The following is a 21,726-nucleotide window of genomic DNA, read 5'->3' as shown; positions in this document are numbered from 1 at the left end:
TAATGAAATCATGCCATGTAACAAACTTATCTTAATACTGTTTGATGACACACCACTCGTGCAATGAAACTTTTAGTGATCACTCCTTTAAATACTCATACATCGGGATACTAAACTAAAAATAGTAATTGTAATCCTCGATATATTGGGCTTGAACATTATATGCATTTACTTGAAATCGATCATTGGCAATAGAATGAAAAAAAATGAAAAAAAAGAAAGGTATTGGAAGGACGTATCCCAAGCGGTTGTTATCAGACTGACCAGTTTCTCTATGACAAAATTGAATTTAATGAAAACTATATACAGTGTCGCTGCACAACTAGTTTGAATTGTGTTTTTGTTCATGGCTATATAATTAAAGCCAGTCCTCGTCCAGCGCTTTACCGCGAATAGAATAATAAATACATAGACGGTGCATCAAGATCATTCAATTCAGTGATCTTCTACAAAAGTAAAATTACCAAATGTTTACCAAACAGGTGTAATCAATCATTTTTGTGTTCCTTTTACCGGCATTTTCCTATTAGTTATTAGTTTTTATTAGTTTTTTTTTAAGTAGCATTTCCTTAGTGAGTTTATAACTATTCCATCTAAAGACCTAAAATAATGCTTTTCTTCGGATGAAAGGATATAACTTGAACTATCCTAAATAACAACTGGTAATTAAATGTTAAAAATTACATATAGTATTAACATTTCCATTTTCAGTCTTTATAGATGGAAAAAAATATTAGATTATGTAGTGAATAAACCATTATGCGTTCAAATATATACCGAATGGAAAACCCCATTAGAACCTTCGTCTTTTTTAAGGTAATATGCTTTGCGTAGAACCAGTTGTCCAGAATATCTCAATGGAAAGCTAATGTAGAGCTTTGCTTTCATAAAAAGAAATCTATAATGGCACAGACAGTGACGAAATGAACAGCGTGAAATCACTTTTGAATGATTCTTTGGAATAAGTCATTGACATATATAGAATACCTTGACAACATAACGCAAATGTCTGTCGATGATAGTCATAGGTTAAAAAGAGAATGGAAATGTTCGTTTATTTTAACGCAAAACAAAAATAACATTAAATGATAATTTTGTTGTTATGTATTCATAGAGTCATGTCCTACGCCAACCGCTGAGTCCTGTTACTTTAAAATATAGGTTCGTATGACGTTATCAATCAGATTCTTCCACGTTTAACCCTCAGTCATTTGTACGACGAGGCACAAATGTGTGTTTAAGGTAGTCACCTAACCTTCGTCCGGTTTTCTGCAGAGTAATTGTTTACAAAAGAAGAACAGTTTACCTTTAGAATATTTATTCAGACAGTATATACACCACAAGATGAAACTAATTGTACTAAAATAAATCAATACCCACACAAACGGCCACATATATCCTGTACATTCAAACTAAATTGACCAAAAACTAAAATGACAAAATAATATCCAAATGTAAGACAAGTCATTTATCGGTGACTCCTTATCACTTAGTGCCACACATCGCTCGGAGCTGAACCTGACAACAGGTCCTGATGGCAAACATATACAGGCGATATCGCGCAACATTGGTAAACACGAAAGGTGCATCTTCATTAATTTCGATATATTCAAACACGAGTCACAGACAGTAAAGGCGTACGTCCGATAGGAAATAACTACGTTGGTCAAACATACCAGCACAAAGTCTATACGGCTAAAACAGATATGGTATTTCATCCGATAACAACGATTATTCTATCTCAAATATTTATAACATAAACTGTCATATTAGCCAATGTACATGACTGAATCCGAAACATATACTACAACTGTTTTCATACCTTACACTAAATTTTAATAACTAAATGAAAGAATGTTCTTATTTCACTTAGTAAAAACAGAATTGTTCACGTCATGAACTTATAATTCATTAATCGTCGTTCATTATATGCAACACGAAACTGCAGAGAAGGTTGAATTCCTGGAGTAATTGAATCCGAAATTAACCAATTTTTTCCGCATGATTTACGACCTATTCAATTTTGCTGGCGATATCAGCATTCAAGGACACTTGATTGTTCCGTTTTGGTACGCATTATACACATTTATTTATAGAAGCGAACCTTCTGAATTAAAAGTTAATATAGCTTTACGTTACTGCATTTCTCCAATCCCACTGTATCCATACAATGTATTTATATTGACAAAAAGCAGCCGATGACTGATATTTTTTATTATGATACATTGTGTGTTCTCAAAGGATCCATCTTCCAAGTTAATCGTTTTGCGTTAATTAGAACCATATTGACAAATACATTTTGACGTGAAATCCTTCGAAATCACCAACCTTATCCAAAGTCTGAATGAGACCTATCAACGTCGATAATGTTGCAACACTTTAAAAAGTTTCTAGCTCAACACTGGCTTTAGCGTAGACCCCTTCAATACAGTGTTTTACGACTGCCCAGGCAGCGCCTAAGCGCAGCTTTAGTCAACTGAATACATACCATAAGGGCGCAAACAGGTACATTCCAAATATAAAACAGAAGCCGTAGATGTATTGGTATTTTCATTGACAGCAATTGTAAACAAAACTTTACAAGGGACAAAGTAGTCAAGCCCCCTTATACGCTTTGATGGCAATAAGACGATATGGTCATAAAGATATACAGATCAAGGACGAAATCTACAAGATGGTTTACATAACGGAAACTTGCCATTGAAACACGAGCTCGTATGTCAGTAAAAACTGATGAGTGACTTCGATAGTGACACCATTTATTTCATACGTTCACCCTTTACACCTAATCGTACACAATGTACGATTACCGAAAACTGGAGATAAAACGTCCGCATACCTCAAAAGTATTTGTGTAACATCAATGGATCAAGTGCTGACCACCAGCCGTCAGTTTTTTAATTTGACTATACATAATCACGAAAATCTACTTCTTAAAATGTAAACGATATGAAGTCCTGCCTATTTTTTGTGCGATATCATTCATTGCGTATATGAATATTGCTAGTCAACAGTTGGAAATTGTCAGAAATGCGTTAAATCACTTCTTGTTTTGTTTCTGAAAAAAAAACATCAATTTAATTTAAACCACAATACAATATACTGTATTCTCACTACGTAATCATCTCTTAAGTTCTTACATAATTTGCACGAAACTATAAATACAAGGATTTTCACGTGTTTAGGAAATGAATTGCCATTAATAGAACCATAAGAACGATTTAAGTGCAGTTTGAAGGCAACAAACGATAGCAAAGACAAATAAACATTGCATCAAGGAGTTTAATTATTCAAAGACTTTACGTCTTATATAATGGTGAAATAATTCAATTTTGTGCATACTACGAGTAGTTTGCAACAATTGGCCTATTGCTCAGAAATAGAAATTTGATTTCTAGCAGATGACGTCATTACAAAAGTACACTTCACAATTGGCACGCATCATGAACCTATTCTTATTTTAACTAGATAATTCCTTTAGTTGTTATCCTTGCAAAAAACCATTTATGGAATATAAAACAAATCTACAGAGCATCTTAACAAAGAGTTTAATAATGAAATTAAAGGCGCAGTGATCAAGGCATAATGTTGTTCAGACGAACGATTAGCTCGGGACACTCAACGTCACAAGACAACAGACACAGATTATATATATCTAATTATGTTTAAAATACATTTTAATGTGTCTACACGTCATTATGTCAAATAGACAGTCTATTGTATCAAACAGACGATTTACTTTGTATAAATTGCATATTATGATGTCTGACAGATATGTCATTTGTCTGAATGGCATGCTTAAATGAACAACAGACATGCTAGTATGTCTAGCAGATATGTCATTGTGTCTAATAATATGTCTGACTGATATTCTGATGTCCAACTATTCTATTATTATGTCTAAATGACATGCAATAGTGTCTAACCGACGTATTGTCCTTTTTCTCGACTGATTATAAAACGTTTTGTTGTTATGAAAAAAGAACACGAGATAAAAGGTGGCATAATCAGTCAGATATAACGAAAATATTTGATGCACTTAAAATTGAATGTTTGGGTAATATAAGACATGCAAGAGGTGGATAAACTAACTACCAGTTAAAATTTTGTAAACACATTCTTGGAGTTCGCTCTAAAACGTCTAATGCTGTGGGTCTGGTTGAGCTCGGCGGTCTTATTTTCTTTGTTTTGTGAAGTAAGAGCACTTATATTTTGGTGCAAGATCATATGATATACATATATGATAAATATAGAATTGCATTATCAAGATTACGATTATGTCCTCACTCACTTGAAAGATAAGTTGGAGGGAACACTAATGTTACACGTTTAAAACTACAATGTAAACTATGCAATTCTAATTTGGTTGAATTTGAATGCCATTTTATGCTCTGTTGTCCTCTTAACTGGGATTTAAGTTTCCAGTTCCTGGAAAACCTTAACCACATTAACGGTTATAATAAACAATATAACCACCATTAGATATTTTATAATGTTTTACCATGCAAGGCTAAGACGTTCTGTCAGAATTGATACAGTTCAGTTGCTTATTAGTTAGATGATACAATCAGGGGGTTTTGTTGTTGTTTATATAATATGTACTTGTCAAGTGCTTGTTTGTGTTCGCAACATTTTCAATTGGAGTACATGGGCAAAGGCTTAAGTATTGCCATTTCTGTCAATAAAACTTGAAAACTTGAAACTATAAACATTACAACAAGACTGTGTTCGCCCCTTGCCCAAAATACCGATCAAGTAAGTAAAAACAATTTATATACACACACCTGCATTTGCATAAAAAAGCTTGAATAGACAAGAAAGCCTAATTAAAAAAAGAAACAGACATTTATATCGTGTACTTATATTTAACAAATAGTTCATCGTATCCAATGATTATAAAATGGCTTAACAAAATAACCCTTCTAATCATGTACAAGGTATTTTTTTGTAACTTTATTATGTCTTATAAAATGTTAATAAGTCCATTTCACGTTGTGACATTATAACATGTTATTAAGTCCATTTGGCATGGCGCTTTATTCACATGATAGTACAATTAATCATAATAAATGATGGTTACACATAATAACATATAGTTTAGAGTTTTAGAGTTTATTACTAACCATATATACATCGAGGCAAACTGTCAATTAGCATACACGAACAATTGACCAACTGATCGTATCAGTAGGTTTGATCGTGTCAATAATTCCCTTAATACAATAAAAAGCTCTCTTTTAATCCCATAGCTTGATGAAAATCAATAAAAAATAATAAGTAGTGCGTATTTAATTTTTGTGTATGGTCACGTAGAACAGCAGCGTTACCTAACCGTTTTACAAGTGTTCTTAGATTTTGGAAGAAACATTGTTTGAATACAACACATAATCTAAAGACATAACATAATGTTGCTCTTTGGTTAAAATATGCATATATTAAACAATCCATTAATATTAATTTGTCAAAAGTGTCAAAACAGATATATTTTAACATTTCCATTTTCACTTGTGTCCCGGTAGATGGAGATACAATAATGGACTCTGTGTATCAACCATTATACTTTCTCAAATACATTCTCTCGTTAGTGGGTATTAAGCTATAAACAACTTCGTCTACTTCAAGGTTCATGCTTTAAGGTTATGGACCTTGAACACTGATTATATAGATTGCATCATTAACATATATTATTTCAAGTACTATGTCATCGTACAGTCAGACAGTAATGATGAATGATTATTTTACTAAATACGTGTAAGTTTATCCTGAAATCTAACTCATTTGGGTATATATTCCTAGATATATGAACATGGCCGACCGGTTTTCCCTTGTACCGTTAAAAAGAGGTTCTTACAGATAAACCATAAGGACTCATTTGGGTATATATAAAATAATAATAATAATATATAATAATGTAAGTACAATACAAAAAAAAAACACGTTCATCTTGTTTATTTAAATGCCTATACCGGGCGCCATCAAAACTTGTAAAAATCCTGTCAGTAACCTAAACCAGTGGGTTCTTTTATCCGTTCAATATTTATGTGAAAAGCTACAGAAACAAGCTCAGTAGCAAAAAGTTTAAACATAAACCCGATTCTTTGGCACTGGGTAAACGCCATAAAATCACAAACAAGAAACATGGAAGAACAGCACAAAAATCCACAAGCAGTGCATACACACTATATATATATAAAATTAGGTATGTTTATCAAGGATTGTTAGGTACCGCCTTGGAACGGTAGGTAAAATGTAAATTTAATTGGGGTTTAAATCAGTTTAAGTGCACAAACCTCACTCTTATCCCAACAATCCTAAATAAAGATAAGAACGCAAAAGGTAAATTTTATCAAAGTATGTATTAACTTGAGGAAACTTAACAATAAAACAAATAATAATAATAAACTTATAGGTAAACCCCAAGTACTTCAAACCGAATAATGGATGTCAGCGTGACACAATTCTTTTTGTATTATTACCAAGTTATGATCTAAGGTAAAATCTTTGCCATTTTGTCACCTTTAACCCCCCGTAATTCAGTAAGACCGAGCACAATTGGGTGATAATTGTTCATGCATTTTCACAGTTATTCCAACAGTGTATATACAATCAGATTTTTTTTTCAACTAGTTATCACTCAAACATATTAAAACGTCCACATAAATTCTAAACAATTAAACAAGGATAACAAAAACAGTAAATGACAGGTTGTTTCCATTTTACCATGAGAACATAATTGACATTGTTTACAGGCTCAAACCGAATGCCTCATTTACAAGAAGCTAAATTCCCCGGAGCATCCGAAAATGAAATGAGAAGTCATTAATCGCTGTCTCTGAGCATTTAATGTCAAACACCGCTCGAAGCTTAGCCTGACAACAGGTCCTGATGACAAACCAATACAGACAAAATCGCGCAACATTGCTGAACACGAAAGGTGCATCTTCATTAATTGTAACAGGAAACTGCAAAAGTATATGACGTCCGGAAGGAAAAACATACGCTGGTCAATATTAATGCGAAAAACAACAGAAACAAGCTCAGTAGCAAAACGTTTAAACATAAACCCGGTTTAATGGCACTATGTAAACGCCAAAGACATAGAACATAAAAACAAACAAAAATCACAAACAAGAAACATGGAAGAACAGCACAAAACTCCACCAACAGCACATTGCATACATACTATATATATTTATACAACTAGGTATGTGTATCAAGGATTGTTAGCTACCGCCTTGGAACGGTCAGTAAAATGTAAATTTACTGGGGGTTTAAGTGCACAAACCTCACTCAAACCTTAATTCAAACCTTGCCGCACCAAAACTTTATCATGACTAACCCTATAACATATACAATATAGCAACATCACGGTTTTTCTACCTTAAATATTAAAGCCATTTAAGCTCGTGTACATGACTGAAACCGAGGTAGTTATTATAATATACATATAACGTATGACTACTTGAAGCATTTGTTTATTTCACTTTAAAAACACACATATTTTTCGCTGGCTACGCTGAACTATGGCACGTCTTGGTAAAGACTTAATTGTTTAAGTCATTCACTAAGAAATCATTTATCGTCGTCGCTATATGTCTCACTGCGCCTGAGGAAAACTTAATTTCTGGAGTGATTGACTTTGAAATCGACCAAACTTTTCCCCATGATTGACAACCCGCGCAGTTTTCCCGACGTCAACAACACTGTGGGACTGATTGTTTCGGTGTGAATTATACGTGATTAAGGCAAGTCAAATGAAATATATAACATCAAGGTAATATATATTTTATCAAACTTAGATAAATTTATTACCATTAACGTTTCCATACACAGTATTTACATGTGAAGAATAAGCAGCCTTCCATATTCTAACAATTTATACTATATACTGATATTCTGTATACCATTATACAAATTGTTGGTTTAAAGTTCAAATTGATTCCGAAGATACATGTCCATTAATTAGAAACATATAGATACAAATTCTAAATCAAGAATGTTATCCCAAATAGGAACAGCATATCTCGGTTTGATAGAGACTTTTCATTGACTGCAGGTGCAACACTGTCAATGCCCTCAGCATAGCACTGGTGTAAACAGAAAATCATTAAATAAATAGCAGTTATAAGGACGCTACGCTATACTTAACATCAGCCATATGTGATCTGAAAAAGAAACCATTCTTCATTCATAATATGAATACAGTGGTCTTGGTTTGATTGCGAGTTTTGACAACAAGTGTAGGCATATTCAACGCCCTTATCATAGCATGGTGTAAGCGGAAAACAGTGAAAAAAAGGGTTTTACATCCGCCACATAGCACCTCATGCGAGCTATAGGCGATCCGGAAAATAAATTTTAATAATTTCGTAATGCAAGCAATAGGACTGGTTATCGAAATTGTCCTAGGTATTATGCCAATATACATTCTGCCGGAATTTGATGATGATTGCGAAGGCTTCTAAAGTTATTGATCGGAAAAGACACATTTGATGATAATTGGACAAATGCTTCTATAAATATTGATCGTGCAAAAAACTGGACGCCGACCGCACACGCGCGCGTACGCCGCATGGGAAATAAGCCCTGTTGTATGAACAGGTGAATTAAAACAACATCAAACTATCAACCTTAGTTTAATTGAGAAAGAACATTGACAGCATTGACAAATACAGCTATGTCAGACAGGCAAGAAGCTTATCTTAAACTATATAGGATTGCTAAAACAGCCGGAACTTGCCATTGACGCATGCACTTAAAACTTGTTTATGACACAGGCAATAACACCATTGTTCTCAAGTGTTCAGCCTTACTTCTGTTTATCTCCAAAGTATTTTTGTTTCAATCATTTGATCACCGCGCCTTAAAATATTAATCAAAATTGATTCCATATATTTGCTCTAATAACTATATCGTATAAGCTCTTTAGAAAAATTCAATGTCTATTTAGTAATATCTGTATTTTTGGGCTCTGTTTTATTTTGTAGTAACAGTTATTGATGGTTAAGTACTATATGTAATTTATTGCCCTATTCTCATCTGTTCAAATGTGTACTTACCAACCTAATTTAGTCATTTTAACGATACAAAATCGTATCAAGTTGTTGTGCGTTTTCATTGACTGTATCTTTATTACTACTCAATTTTGAAGTGTTCAAAATTGTGTTTTCATTGACTATATGTATATTACTATTTAACTTTTGGACGTGGTCAAAATTGGGTTCAATGTTATGTTCACCTCAATGCAATTTCCCTTTGCTTTTGTTCCGTAACCATCTCTGAGTCCTAACAAGCTTTTCAGGATTTCCATATTTGCAAGAAACTATAAATAAGAGGATATTCACTCATTCAGGAAATGAATTACGATTAATTGAACTCTCAGAAAGATTTAAATGTAGTTTGACTGCAGTAAACGGTAGCGATCCGTTTAAAGAGAAAAGCGCATTGCATTGTGGACTTCAATAATGCAAATACAATACTTCGTTATAATGGTTAAAATGTATGATGTTTAATTTGTTTATCATTAATTTGTAGCATTGTCAATTACTATGTTCAGCAATGTTGTCACATTTTGGACTTCTACCACAACGTCTTCGTCTTTGGGCCTAGCCATTTGTTACCATTTCACCTTTGCAGGTCTTGCGGCTTTTTGACTACAAAATAACTCATTTGGCGAATACCCCGTCAACCGGTGGGAGGTAAAATTTCCCATTTGGCTTCCTTTTTTTTAAATCACACTTACGGTCGTGACGAGGTCAAGTCATAATGCAACCTTTAAAGGGCGGGGCAGACCTTCACAAACTCAAGAACGACAACATGATTCATCTGATATAAGACGGAGAATATTAATATTGTCATTTAATTTTATCTCAGAATTGTCAATCACCGACGTAGATCCTGCTCACGCAGTAACGCAGAGGATTCAGTTTACAAGCTATATTTGTAAAGTAATCATCAAGCAAAACATGAATACTTGAGTAATGATCTATTCTTGGGGTTGGTTTTGTTGTTCGAACTGTGTTCTTATCCTTTTATTATTTTGTTGTATAATCACTGTTTAAAATAAATGTATAACATATTACCAATGCAATAACCAATCGCGTAAAAAGGTTCAGCAAGAAGGTGCGTCCAGCGAATAACTAGAACATAAAATCCCAAACAAGAAACATGGAAGAACAGCACAAAACTCCACAAGCAGCACAGTGCATACATACTATATATCAAAAACTAGGTATGTTTATCAAGGATTGTTAGGAACCACCTTGGAACGGTCAGTAAAATGTAAATTTACTGGGGGTTTAAACCAGTTTACGTATACAAACCTCACTCTTATCCCAACAATCCTAAATAACGATAAAACACAAAAGGTAAATCTTATCAAAGTATGCATTAACATGAGGAAACTAAACAATAAAACAAATAATGATAAACTTATAGGTAAACCCCAAGTACTTCTATGATTAGAGATCCCAACTCTATCTGCAGACGGAGGAATACAATTCAGAGCACCTAATGCAAAAACTTTTCAAAGATACGATGCAGTCATTGTTTGAATCTATAAACATCACACACAGTCTGCCTTATAAAATAAAAGGTTTAAAACTGTGTGATCATAGAGTTTCATTATAAAAAGCATCATTGTACTAAAATTAAAAAACAAATAAAGAAAAGATTATTAAAAAAAGCGACATGTATAAGCTAATCTTTCCTTCAAAATGATTTGTAAATGTAAAATATTTGAAGAAAATGAAGTCACATGCCAACACACTCCGAGTCAGCCAAAAATGTTTTAGCCAAAAAAGGTTTTAACCAAAAATGACCACACATTCACAGGACATGCCCTATCTTTTCTTGGTAAGCCAGGAATGGTTTTGTCTTTCTGCATTGAGCCTTTTTTCAGATTTTACTTAATAAATAACAGTTATCATCTGAGATTACATATATAAAAATGTATCTCCTTTCATGGAAAAAATCATCTGAAATACGTGATACTTATCTATAACTTGGTGGAATGAAAACACACTCAAAGACAACTGCAATCAATCAATAAATATAAAAGCAAGCACTTCCGGTGGAAAAAAAAATGAATTAACTAAAATATGAATCAACAAAACTGTCATATAAGTCAATGTACATGACTTTATCACAAATTATACTACAACAGTAATCATTCCCTAGAATTAAACTGCTTTGCTAAAGAAGAAATTAGCCCATTTCACTTCAAAAACAAACGTCTTTGATTACGCTTTACTAAGGCAAAAAGTACTTAACCAGTACACGTCCTGGTAAAGACTAAATTGTTTACGTCGTGAACAAAGAATGCATTAGGCGTCGTCTCTAAATGTCACACTGAGACTCTGTAAAACTTGACTCCAGCAGTGATTGACTTCGAAATTAACCAAACAGCTTTCCGTGATTTACGACCCGCGCAATTTCCCCGGCAAAATCAACATCGGAAGACACTTGATTGTTCATTTTTTGTACGTGAGAAGAGCATATACAACAAACCTAAATATTTTTCTATGAAACAATAATTTGCATTAAAAGTAATTCAGCTTTAACATTGTAATTATTTATTTTTATTATCTCAAAACAATATACTTATTTGGGGGAAAATGCATACTTTGACGTGTTAACACTAATTATAGCATAAAATGTGTGTTTTCGGTCCGTTATCGTGGTGTGTTAAAACGCAAAAATCCGGGCGTTATCGGTAGAAAACGTGCATAATTCAGTTAATTCACGTGCCGTTAATGACCGTTTTTTTTTGTTTTACATAAGCCCCTTTAGGGCTCGCATCATTACAATGGCAGCTGGGCGACCTGGTTTCTGACCGAAAGTGGGTCAACGATGCCAACTTTTGCACAAAAACAAATTTCAACAAATTAAATAAACCGCATCTAACTTACATATTTTTTTCCTGGCAAGCTGATGTGTGTTTACAACGTTCAACTCTTCCGAACTTCAGTTAGTTCTGTCGATTTTATTCAGAACAAACGACTAATATGGACATGATTCCATTACGTCGTATGCAAAGAACAAAGAAATGTCAAATATTTGTTTTCTCTGATGCTGAAGATGCTGTACATTTTATCAAGAACATGTTTACAAACTTTTCAGGCTTAAATTAGTTGTCAAAACAAATAATGGTTAAAGTAGGACTATATCGGTAATTAATCGATTACCCAATAGGTATTAAGTGTAAATAATCCCAGTAATCCAGGATCTTCCAAAAAAAAAACACTTTCCAAACGAATAAACACTGCAAAAAATGGCGTTGAAACAAAAATGCAACTGCCGAGTTATGTTGCGGCCCGAATCGAGCTTAATGTAAAACTTTTTCAATGACATCACTCATGACGTCACACAAGCACCTGTTATGGAGGTTGTTTTGAACTAACTATTTTTGCATTTTCGTGACAGCCTTTTTAAACACAAACGTTTCTCATGGTGTGTATTTTATGCAATAATAGCGATAATACACCTTTTTTCGTTCGTTACCATCTGCAAAGGCCCTTAAAATAGTTTACAACTCTCGTGCTACGCACTCGGGCTGTAAGTTGCAGATGGTAACGACCTCAAAATGGTGTATTAAACCTATAGTAAGGATATTTTTTTATTTCGATAGAGTGTGTGCTTTCAAACGATCCCTCTTCCAAGATTATTGTTTTGAGTTATAAAGAACCATATTGACACATACATCTTGATCCGAGGTCCTTCTTATGCATCAACCATATTCAAATCCAAATCCTGATATATAGGTTCAATTGAGACTGTTCATTTAAAATTATGGTGCACAAATTTCAACGCCTCTAGCACAATGCTCATACCACAGTACAGGCGTAAACGGAAAACCATTAAATCTGGTGCATACAAACAGCCTTGGTTGGATTGGTCTATTCATTGACAGCAATCGTAAGTAAAACTTTGCAAAATATTCGCTTCATTAACCTTATTAGCATTTCAAAGCTACTATTTCCTACTATGATCTGTTGCGATCTAATATGTGGTAGCAGCCATCAATTGTTAAGTTTGTGTATCCATAATTTACATCTTAAACAAGCAATACTGGCATGTGAACGATATAAATTCCTTCCAATTTCTTGGGTGATATCATTGAGTGTATGTATACATTGCTAGTCAACCACTGAACTTGGACCAATTGCGTTTTATTTGTGTTTAAATTACTTCTTATTTGGTTTCATTGTTTCCGATAAAATAATCAGCGTCATGTACATCACAATACAATCTCCCTGTGCTGTCGTTACATAATCATCTTTAAGTCCTAACTTTTAAATATGCAATAAGCAATGAAAATGGCCCATTCATCGAAACCCGAATATGGCGAGTTTAGTAGTCAATCAAAGCGCCAGAAACTAGTTCAAGCCGACTTTGGTCTGTATTGGGCGAGTTTTGGCATAAATTATCGTCAATTGTAATGTGTAAGTACTATGATTGTTACAGAATAGCATAAACTTGAATTTCCTTTTCCAAATATTTCAGCTTTTTAAGGCTGTATACGAAATTCTCATTACTGCATTATCGATTGGTTGTACCGACATTAAGACCCGGTAGTTTATGTTTGCGCCTCCTCTTTTGCGCCTTTCAAACATGGCAGACGAACTGCTTAAGAGATTGTGTACAGTCATTGAAGTGTTAATACTTGTCGTTCTTATTGCAATGCTCTGCATTGTGTGGACCAAGCCGGACTGTAGGCACACAGACAGTGACTCAGAGGTATGTCTGCAAAATAAAAATCAAAATTTAAAATTTGGTAAAACAACCTGTTTGTTACACGCGTTGATTGAAAATGCAACATTATAAGCATGACCTTAATTATATTTGTTTTTATTGGTTTCGTTTAATGTTCTCAACTTTCGGTTGATAACTATAGTTTGTATATATGCTAGCTTAAACCGAAATCATAAAAATATTCCATTCGTATGCAGCCACATCATTCACTAATTCACTTCCTGGTTTAATTAAACTTCCCACAATATACTTTGTAAAAAGCTATCATTGTTCTTTTTTTAATCCTATTAGGAATGTTTGTTTGCATACGATGGAGCTGAGAAACAGGAGCAAATTCAAACAGAAACAATCATAAAAGGTAAAAGAAGTACTTATATACATGTAAATATTTTGTCATAAAATTGCTCACGCAATTCTAAATTGCGACTGATTACTATAAATAGTTTCCTCTTTTGTATACATTTACATGGTATTGGCAAAATGACTTTATAAAGTTTTCATTGTATTATTGATATAGATATTGACTTTTTGCGATATGTTCATTGTTTAAAATATATCAAGGTCATTAACCTGTCAGTTGATATGTTACGCTCTGTTAAGATTGCTTATGCTATTTCAATACTCATGACATATAATCTGCAATCAAAATAGTATGTTTTTCTGCATTATTGTCATTGACCTACAAAACAAAAGTTTATCAATCTTATAGCGATTAATTGGGCGAGTTTGACAATTGTCTTCAATTAAAATGTATTATTACAGTATCGCGTCAAAAACGTCATTGTTAATAATAATGTTTTGCCAGATCGCCTTTTTGTTAATCTGTGTATGCTTTCCTTCATTGTTCTTTATCCGTGTTAACAGATTGAATATCGTCTCAACTTGCCTATTTTTCATTGTAATGTTGTACATATTTCGACATACTAAAGATTAATGTCAAGACAACTTACATATTTTTAAACAAACGAACCAATATCAGAACACCATTGTCATCCAATTCATTCGCTGATTAAAAAGGTATTTCGTTAACACTATCACTGATTGAATGGTTGTATCCCCCGCCGAAAGACAAATGGGATAAAATTATAATAGGTGTGTGTGCGCCTGGGCAATCTTGTCCGGAGCATTACTTGCAAAGTATTAAGCTATTGACTTTAAACTTTATATTCAGATATATCCCATTGAGAAGAAGTGCAGCGCACAGAAATCATAACTCTAGGTGATTTTTAAGTGATTATCGTTTTCTAATGGTCATACGTTTTTGTCAGTAGCACAACTTCGAAAGTATTTAAGGTACAGTTTTCAAACTTCAAAAATAGATGGATCGGATAAGGGAAAAATGCAGTGCACAGGAACCATAACTCTGGGGCAGTATTTTAGTTATTGCCCTTTCTTGATTTTCATACTCATTTTTGTCCGGAGTAAAACTTGAAAAGCCTTTTAGGTATTGACTTCAAACTTCATAAACAGATCTCTTTAATGATAAATGCAGTTCTTAAGAACTCTGGATGCAGCTTTTTTTTACTTTTTGCCCTTGTTAATATCCAATGCCATCCTTTTTCGTAAAGCAAAGTTGATACTGTTCTTAATTCGGATGGGACTATAGTGACTGCTATTATTTAAGGAATTAATTGCGTGATTTATGTCATATCCCATATAATGACACCAATCATGCAATTAATTGCTTATATTTATACCGATTGTTCATTGTTTCTTTCTAGAATTGTGACCAAAATACTTAATTTCATTTAAGAAAACCTCACAATAATTATTTCTCAACCATGCTGTAAATAGAACGACCGACCGGTTTATACTTTTTTATTGCTGCGGACAAAATAAGGCCCGAAATAAAATCACTTTTTAACATAAAATTAAAAAGCTAATGACAACAATACATTTAACAAATTATAAATTAATCTTTTAAACATGTTGATAAAATTCGTGGCCTGCTAAAATAATACAAATAATTGAAGGTTATTTAAATCAATACGCGATGATTCGCAATCCGAATATTTCCGAAGATGTTGCGATCATCGGAAAATATTTGCAATTGCCAAAATGCTAGTAATTGAAGGAATGGAAGTTGGAGTGTAAATATTCCCATCCTTGTACATAAGTCGGTGCACGTCTGATTTTGCTGTTTTACTTCATCACTGTAAGAGCATGATGTTACTCAAAACATGTATTTTTGTCAATAGTGACATATTATTTCTGTATTTCTCTTCTGTTGTATCCAAGCACTGTGATAACTGTCGTGCAACTTGAAACCCTTTAAAGATATCAACTAAAACTTGGAAAACATAAACAGTCACAACTATATGCGCCTGTATTAAACTATTATTTAATATGAAAACATACCGCTGTTATTCTCCGCGTTGCTCTAGCTCATTACGTATGTTACAGCATGTATACTGCGTCATAATGCGATACTACATAATGACTGATTTTTAAACTACCACCAGTACCGTCCTTAAACACTTTGAGTGCTTCGATAGTTCGTGTTTCTTTTAACGAAAACCTTAAGCGTTATGTAAACCACAAACATACCCTGTGTTGTAATTTCTTAACTAACCATTTCTGAGCTCAAACAAGTTTAACAATATTTCCATATTTGAAAGAGTTTAATTTATCAAGCATATTCAGTTGTTCAGGAAACGAATGACCAATAAAGAAATAAATAACGATTTAAATGTAGTTTGACGGGATTTGGGGTGTCAAATAGACACAAAGGAAATGCGTCACTTGCATGCTGTTTTCTATTTCCTTTCGCTTTTATCTATCATTTCACGATATCTCTCGAGACAAATTCTAATGATACAATGGAAACTGCAGGGACATGCCCGGTAGCACACAAAAATAACAACGATACCAGAAAAAGTCAACCTACTACCTAGATTGAACATAGTTACATTACGTACTGTATTTACAAAGTATCACAAACAGACAGACATGCATTCCAAGAATATTGCGGTAGAAAAGAGAAGGAGAGACACAATGTCAAAAACAAAGAAAATGCGCATTCAATGAAATATTAAAGTTAATATCTATAAATGTGTGTGTCATGATATGGATAACGTTAATGGAAAATGTTGACTTTGATGTTAAAGCGTGTTTTACAATAGCCGGCAGTAAAGGTTTATTTCTTACTGAGAGGGTTCGGCTGTTTCTTCGGATTTAATATACGTGGACATGAAAAACGGACCGAACAATTTGAAGCATTTTCTTGCTGATGATCATACACACAATTTTATAATTTTATCCTGTACATTCGATTTCGCCAACATGGCCCATGATCAATTGTATATGATAAATATATCCGTAAGTACCATTATCTTCGGCGAACAAGATAATGATTTAACAAATATAAACATCTTAAGACAACAACTTCTTCTTAATCCAGTATACACATCTGCTAATAATGTTATGCTTATGAAAACTATTCCATAATACTAGTAATACCAAATCAATATACACACACATTAAACAATATATATTTCATGTGAATACTTGCATTTTACTTTTTAACCTTTGTTAATCACATTGGAAATTGTGTTGACTGGTTGGTATTAATATTCTGTAAACAACATCATGTTTACACTTGTCTGACACGTGAAAAGCGTTTGTAAATATGATTTAAATAGCATTAGTTATTTTATTTGTTCAATACTTAGTGGATTCTACGGAACCTTCGTGTCCTAAATACAACCTTGAAAAAAGACTCATTGAACGCGTGATTAAGAATGAAGTGGAAATAAAACACCTGCATGACGATATATCAACGGTTCGTGAAGAGATCGGGGAGATGACCCGCAGGATTAATCAGTTGGATCTCGCCTCTGGTTTCCGCTTTGAGCAGTTGTCCCAGAGTCTAATAGAGAACATGACGCGTTCTCTCGCGGAGCTTGAAACTGCCCGAGATATGGTGACAGAAATGACCCGGCTCAAAGGTAGGCTGTCTCGATGATGTATTTGTATAAGTATACATTTAAAACGTACAAGGTACCTCATTCACTTAAGTTTTTTTTCCTTATTAACTAAAAGTAGGCTACTGTTGTTGTTTTTTCAATTGACGTTGTTTAAATTTATTAATCATTTCAGTTTAGATAATCATTTTGTTCATATTTCTTTGTGATTTTAGTAAAACGTTAAAAGTTGGTATTTCATTACATTCTGTTTTGTTACAAAATATCACGTGCTAATGAAAATGGTAGTGTGCATACCTCTTCATGTACAACCTCATAATTGGCAAGGGATTGATGTTCCCTTTAACAAACAAAATTCCTTTACTTAATAACTGACCATGTATGTTTTCCGTGCAGGAGCCAGTATATGGCCGCCAAAAATACAGTTCACTGCCAATAGCCCATTTGACAAATATTTGGACAATGGACAAACTATAGTGCTAAAGAATGTGGTCATCAACGATGGTCAAGGGTACGACCCAAATACAGGCATATTCACGTGTCCCTTCAGCGGTCTTTACACATTCTCTTTCCAACACTGTGTGCACAGGGGAAAATATTCTCACGTCGGCATAGTGAAGGACAATACCCTGCTCATTGCTGGTGTAGCGTTTGGTACCGAGTGGTACCCTTGTAGTTCTATGCAAGCGTTTGTCAGTCTGAAGAAAGGTGAGAAGGTTTGGAGCAAGGCCAACTGGGAAAGCTTCCTTTTCCATAGTGAAACAAGGTGGACAAGTCTTAGTGGGGTATTGCTGCGTTCTGAATCTTGAGTGATGTGCACATGCTGTCCATCTTTGAGGCAGAGAAACTGATATATTTTATGGTGGTTAGAACGTTATAATAAACACAAAGTCATACATCATAAAATGTATATATATATATATGTTTATATTATCATGGCTTAAATAAGATCAAAGTAACACTCAAATCGTAAATCATACAAGTTCAAACAACGCGTTACTGGTTTCTTATGTTAACCAAATGGATAAAAGTGTTGTCAATGTTAAGTTACACCATTGGCTAATGTATTTGTATTATGTATACAAAAATTTGCTTCATAACATATATTAAAATTGTTTGTATTTCCAGATGACTGAATAAGATGTACAATTTGTATTAATGCTTGAAATTTCAAACCATTTCATATTTCATCCGACGGAAAAGTAACCATTACCTTATAAAAGATCGATAGTGTTGCTTTAGATTATGGTCTTAAACTAGATTTGTGTCGCATATGTTTGTGTGGGCAACTAAAAATCAAGGATTTTTCAGTTTTCTGTTCATTAATTCTACGTAAATCGATTCTAACGAATACTACATAAAATAGTTTCATGGAGTATATTCCAGTCAGTCTTCTTTTCCTACCAAGGCTTACTTCTCTACTACTGTTAGTAATAAAAGGTAGCATGTCCATGATGTTTGCATTTTTGTGTGGCCCAATATCAATCGGGTATTTTTCAAATGTTGTTGTTCATTAATTTTACGTGTATTGCTCCAAACGAATGCACCAAAAACAACACATATGTTAGAGTCCAATTTTGACGATGTACAGAAAATAGAGCGGGCTATCTCGGCCGAGGTACGTACGCTCTTTTTTCTGTAGATCGCACAAATTTGATCTCTTAACACATAAATAATGAAATCATGCCATGTAACAAACTTATCTTAATACTGTTTGATGACACACCACTCGTGCAATGAAACTTTTAGTGATCACTCCTTTAAATACTCATACATCGGGATACTAAACTAAAAATAGTAATTGTAATCCTCGATATATTGGGCTTGAACATTATATGCATTTACTTGAAATCGATCATTGGCAATAGAATGAAAAAAAATGAAAAAAAAGAAGGTATTGGAAGGACGTATCCCAAGCGGTTGTTATCAGACTGACCAGTTTCTCTATGACAAAATTGAATTTAATGAAAACTATATACAGTGTCGCTGCACAACTAGTTTGAATTGTGTTTTTGTTCATGGCTATATAATTAAAGCCAGTCCTCGTCCAGCGCTTTACCGCGAATAGAATAATAAATACATAGACGGTGCATCAAGATCATTCAATTCAGTGATCTTCTACAAAAGTAAAATTACCAAATGTTTACCAAACAGGTGTAATCAATCATTTTTGTGTTCCTTTTACCGGCATTTTCCTATTAGTTATTAGTTTTTATTAGTTTTTTTAAGTAGCATTTCCTTAGTGAGTTTATAACTATTCCATCTAAAGACCTAAAATAATGCTTTTCTTCGGATGAAAGGATATAACTTGAACTATCCTAAATAACAACTGGTAATTAAATGTTAAAAATTACATATATTATTAACATTTCCATTTTCAGTCTTTATAGATGGAAAAAAATATTAGATTATGTAGTGAATAAACCATTATGCGTTCAAATATATACCGAATGGAAAACCCCATTAGAACCTTCGTCTTTTTTAAGGTAATATGCTTTGCGTAGAACCAGTTGTCCAGAATATCTCAATGGAAAGCTAATGTAGAGCTTTGCTTTCATAAAAAGAAATCTATAATGGCACAGACAGTGACGAAATGAACAGCGTGAAATCACTTTTGAATGATTCTTTGGAATAAGTCATTGACATATATAGAATACCTTGACAACATAACGCAAATGTCTGTCGATGATAGTCATAGGTTAAAAAGAGAATGGAAATGTTCGTTTATTTTAACGCAAAACAAAAATAACATTAAATGATAATTTTGTTGTTATGTATTCATAGAGTCATGTCCTACGCCAACCGCTGAGTCCTGTTACTTTAAAATATAGGTTCGTATGACGTTATCAATCAGATTCTTCCACGTTTAACCCTCAGTCATTTGTACGACGAGGCACAAATGTGTGTTTAAGGTAGTCACCTAACCTTCGTCCGGTTTTCTGCAGAGTAATTGTTTACAAAAGAAGAACAGTTTACCTTTAGAATATTTATTCAGACAGTATATACACCACAAGATGAAACTAATTGTACTAAAATAAATCAATACCCACACAAACGGCCACATATATCCTGTACATTCAAACTAAATTGACCAAAAACTAAAATGACAAAATAATATCCAAATGTAAGACAAGTCATTTATCGGTGACTCTTATCACTTAGTGCCACACATCGCTCGGAGCTGAACCTGACAACAGGTCCTGATGGCAAACATATACAGGCGATATCGCGCAACATTGGTAAACACGAAAGGTGCATCTTCATTAATTTCGATATATTCAAACACGAGTCACAGACAGTAAAGGCGTACGTCCGATAGGAAATAACTACGTTGGTCAAACATACCAGCACAAAGTCTATACGGCTAAAACAGATATGGTATTTCATCCGATAACAACGATTATTCTATCTCAAATATTTATAACATAAACTGTCATATTAGCCAATGTACATGACTGAATCCGAAACATATACTACAACTGTTTTCATACCTTACACTAAATTTTAATAACTAAATGAAAGAATGTTCTTATTTCACTTAGTAAAAACAGAATTGTTCACGTCATGAACTTATAATTCATTAATCGTCGTTCATTATATGCAACACGAAACTGCAGAGAAGGTTGAATTCCTGGAGTAATTGAATCCGAAATTAACCAATTTTTTCCGCATGATTTATGACCTATTCAATTTTGCTGGCGATATCAGCATTCAAGGACACTTGATTGTTCCGTTTTGGTACGCATTATACACATTTATTTATAGAAGCGAACCTTCTGAATTAAAAGTTAATATAGCTTTACGTTACTGCATTTCTCCAATCCCACTGTATCCATACAATGTATTTATATTGACAAAAAGCAGCCGATGACTGATATTTTTTATTATGATACATTGTGTGTTCTCAAAGGATCCATCTTCCAAGTTAATCGTTTTGCGTTAATTAGAACCATATTGACAAATACATTTTGACGTGAAATCCTTCGAAATCACCAACCTTATCCAAAGTCTGAATGAGACCTATCAACGTCGATAATGTTGCAACACTTTA

The 21,726-nt window shown here is 33.6% G+C and overlaps 1 protein-coding gene across 1 annotated transcript; it reads left to right on the top strand.

Moving 5' to 3' along the window:
• The first annotated feature begins 13,553 nt into the window (after window positions 1–13,553).
• Window positions 13,554–19,125, top strand: LOC128214435 (uncharacterized). Its single transcript, XM_052920906.1, has 4 exons — window positions 13,554–13,737; window positions 14,044–14,110; window positions 17,424–17,699; window positions 18,072–19,125. The coding sequence occupies exons 1-4, from the start codon at window positions 13,579–13,581 to the stop codon at window positions 18,482–18,484; spliced, it is 915 nt and encodes a 304-aa protein (XP_052776866.1). The 5' UTR covers window positions 13,554–13,578; the 3' UTR covers window positions 18,485–19,125.
• The last annotated feature ends 2,601 nt before the right edge of the window (window positions 19,126–21,726 follow it).

This window comes from Mya arenaria, chromosome 13 (assembly GCF_026914265.1).
Source record: "Mya arenaria isolate MELC-2E11 chromosome 13, ASM2691426v1".
Classification (NCBI taxonomy): domain Eukaryota; kingdom Metazoa; phylum Mollusca; class Bivalvia; order Myida; family Myidae; genus Mya; species Mya arenaria.
This window is presented reverse-complemented; position numbering and strand designations above follow the sequence as displayed.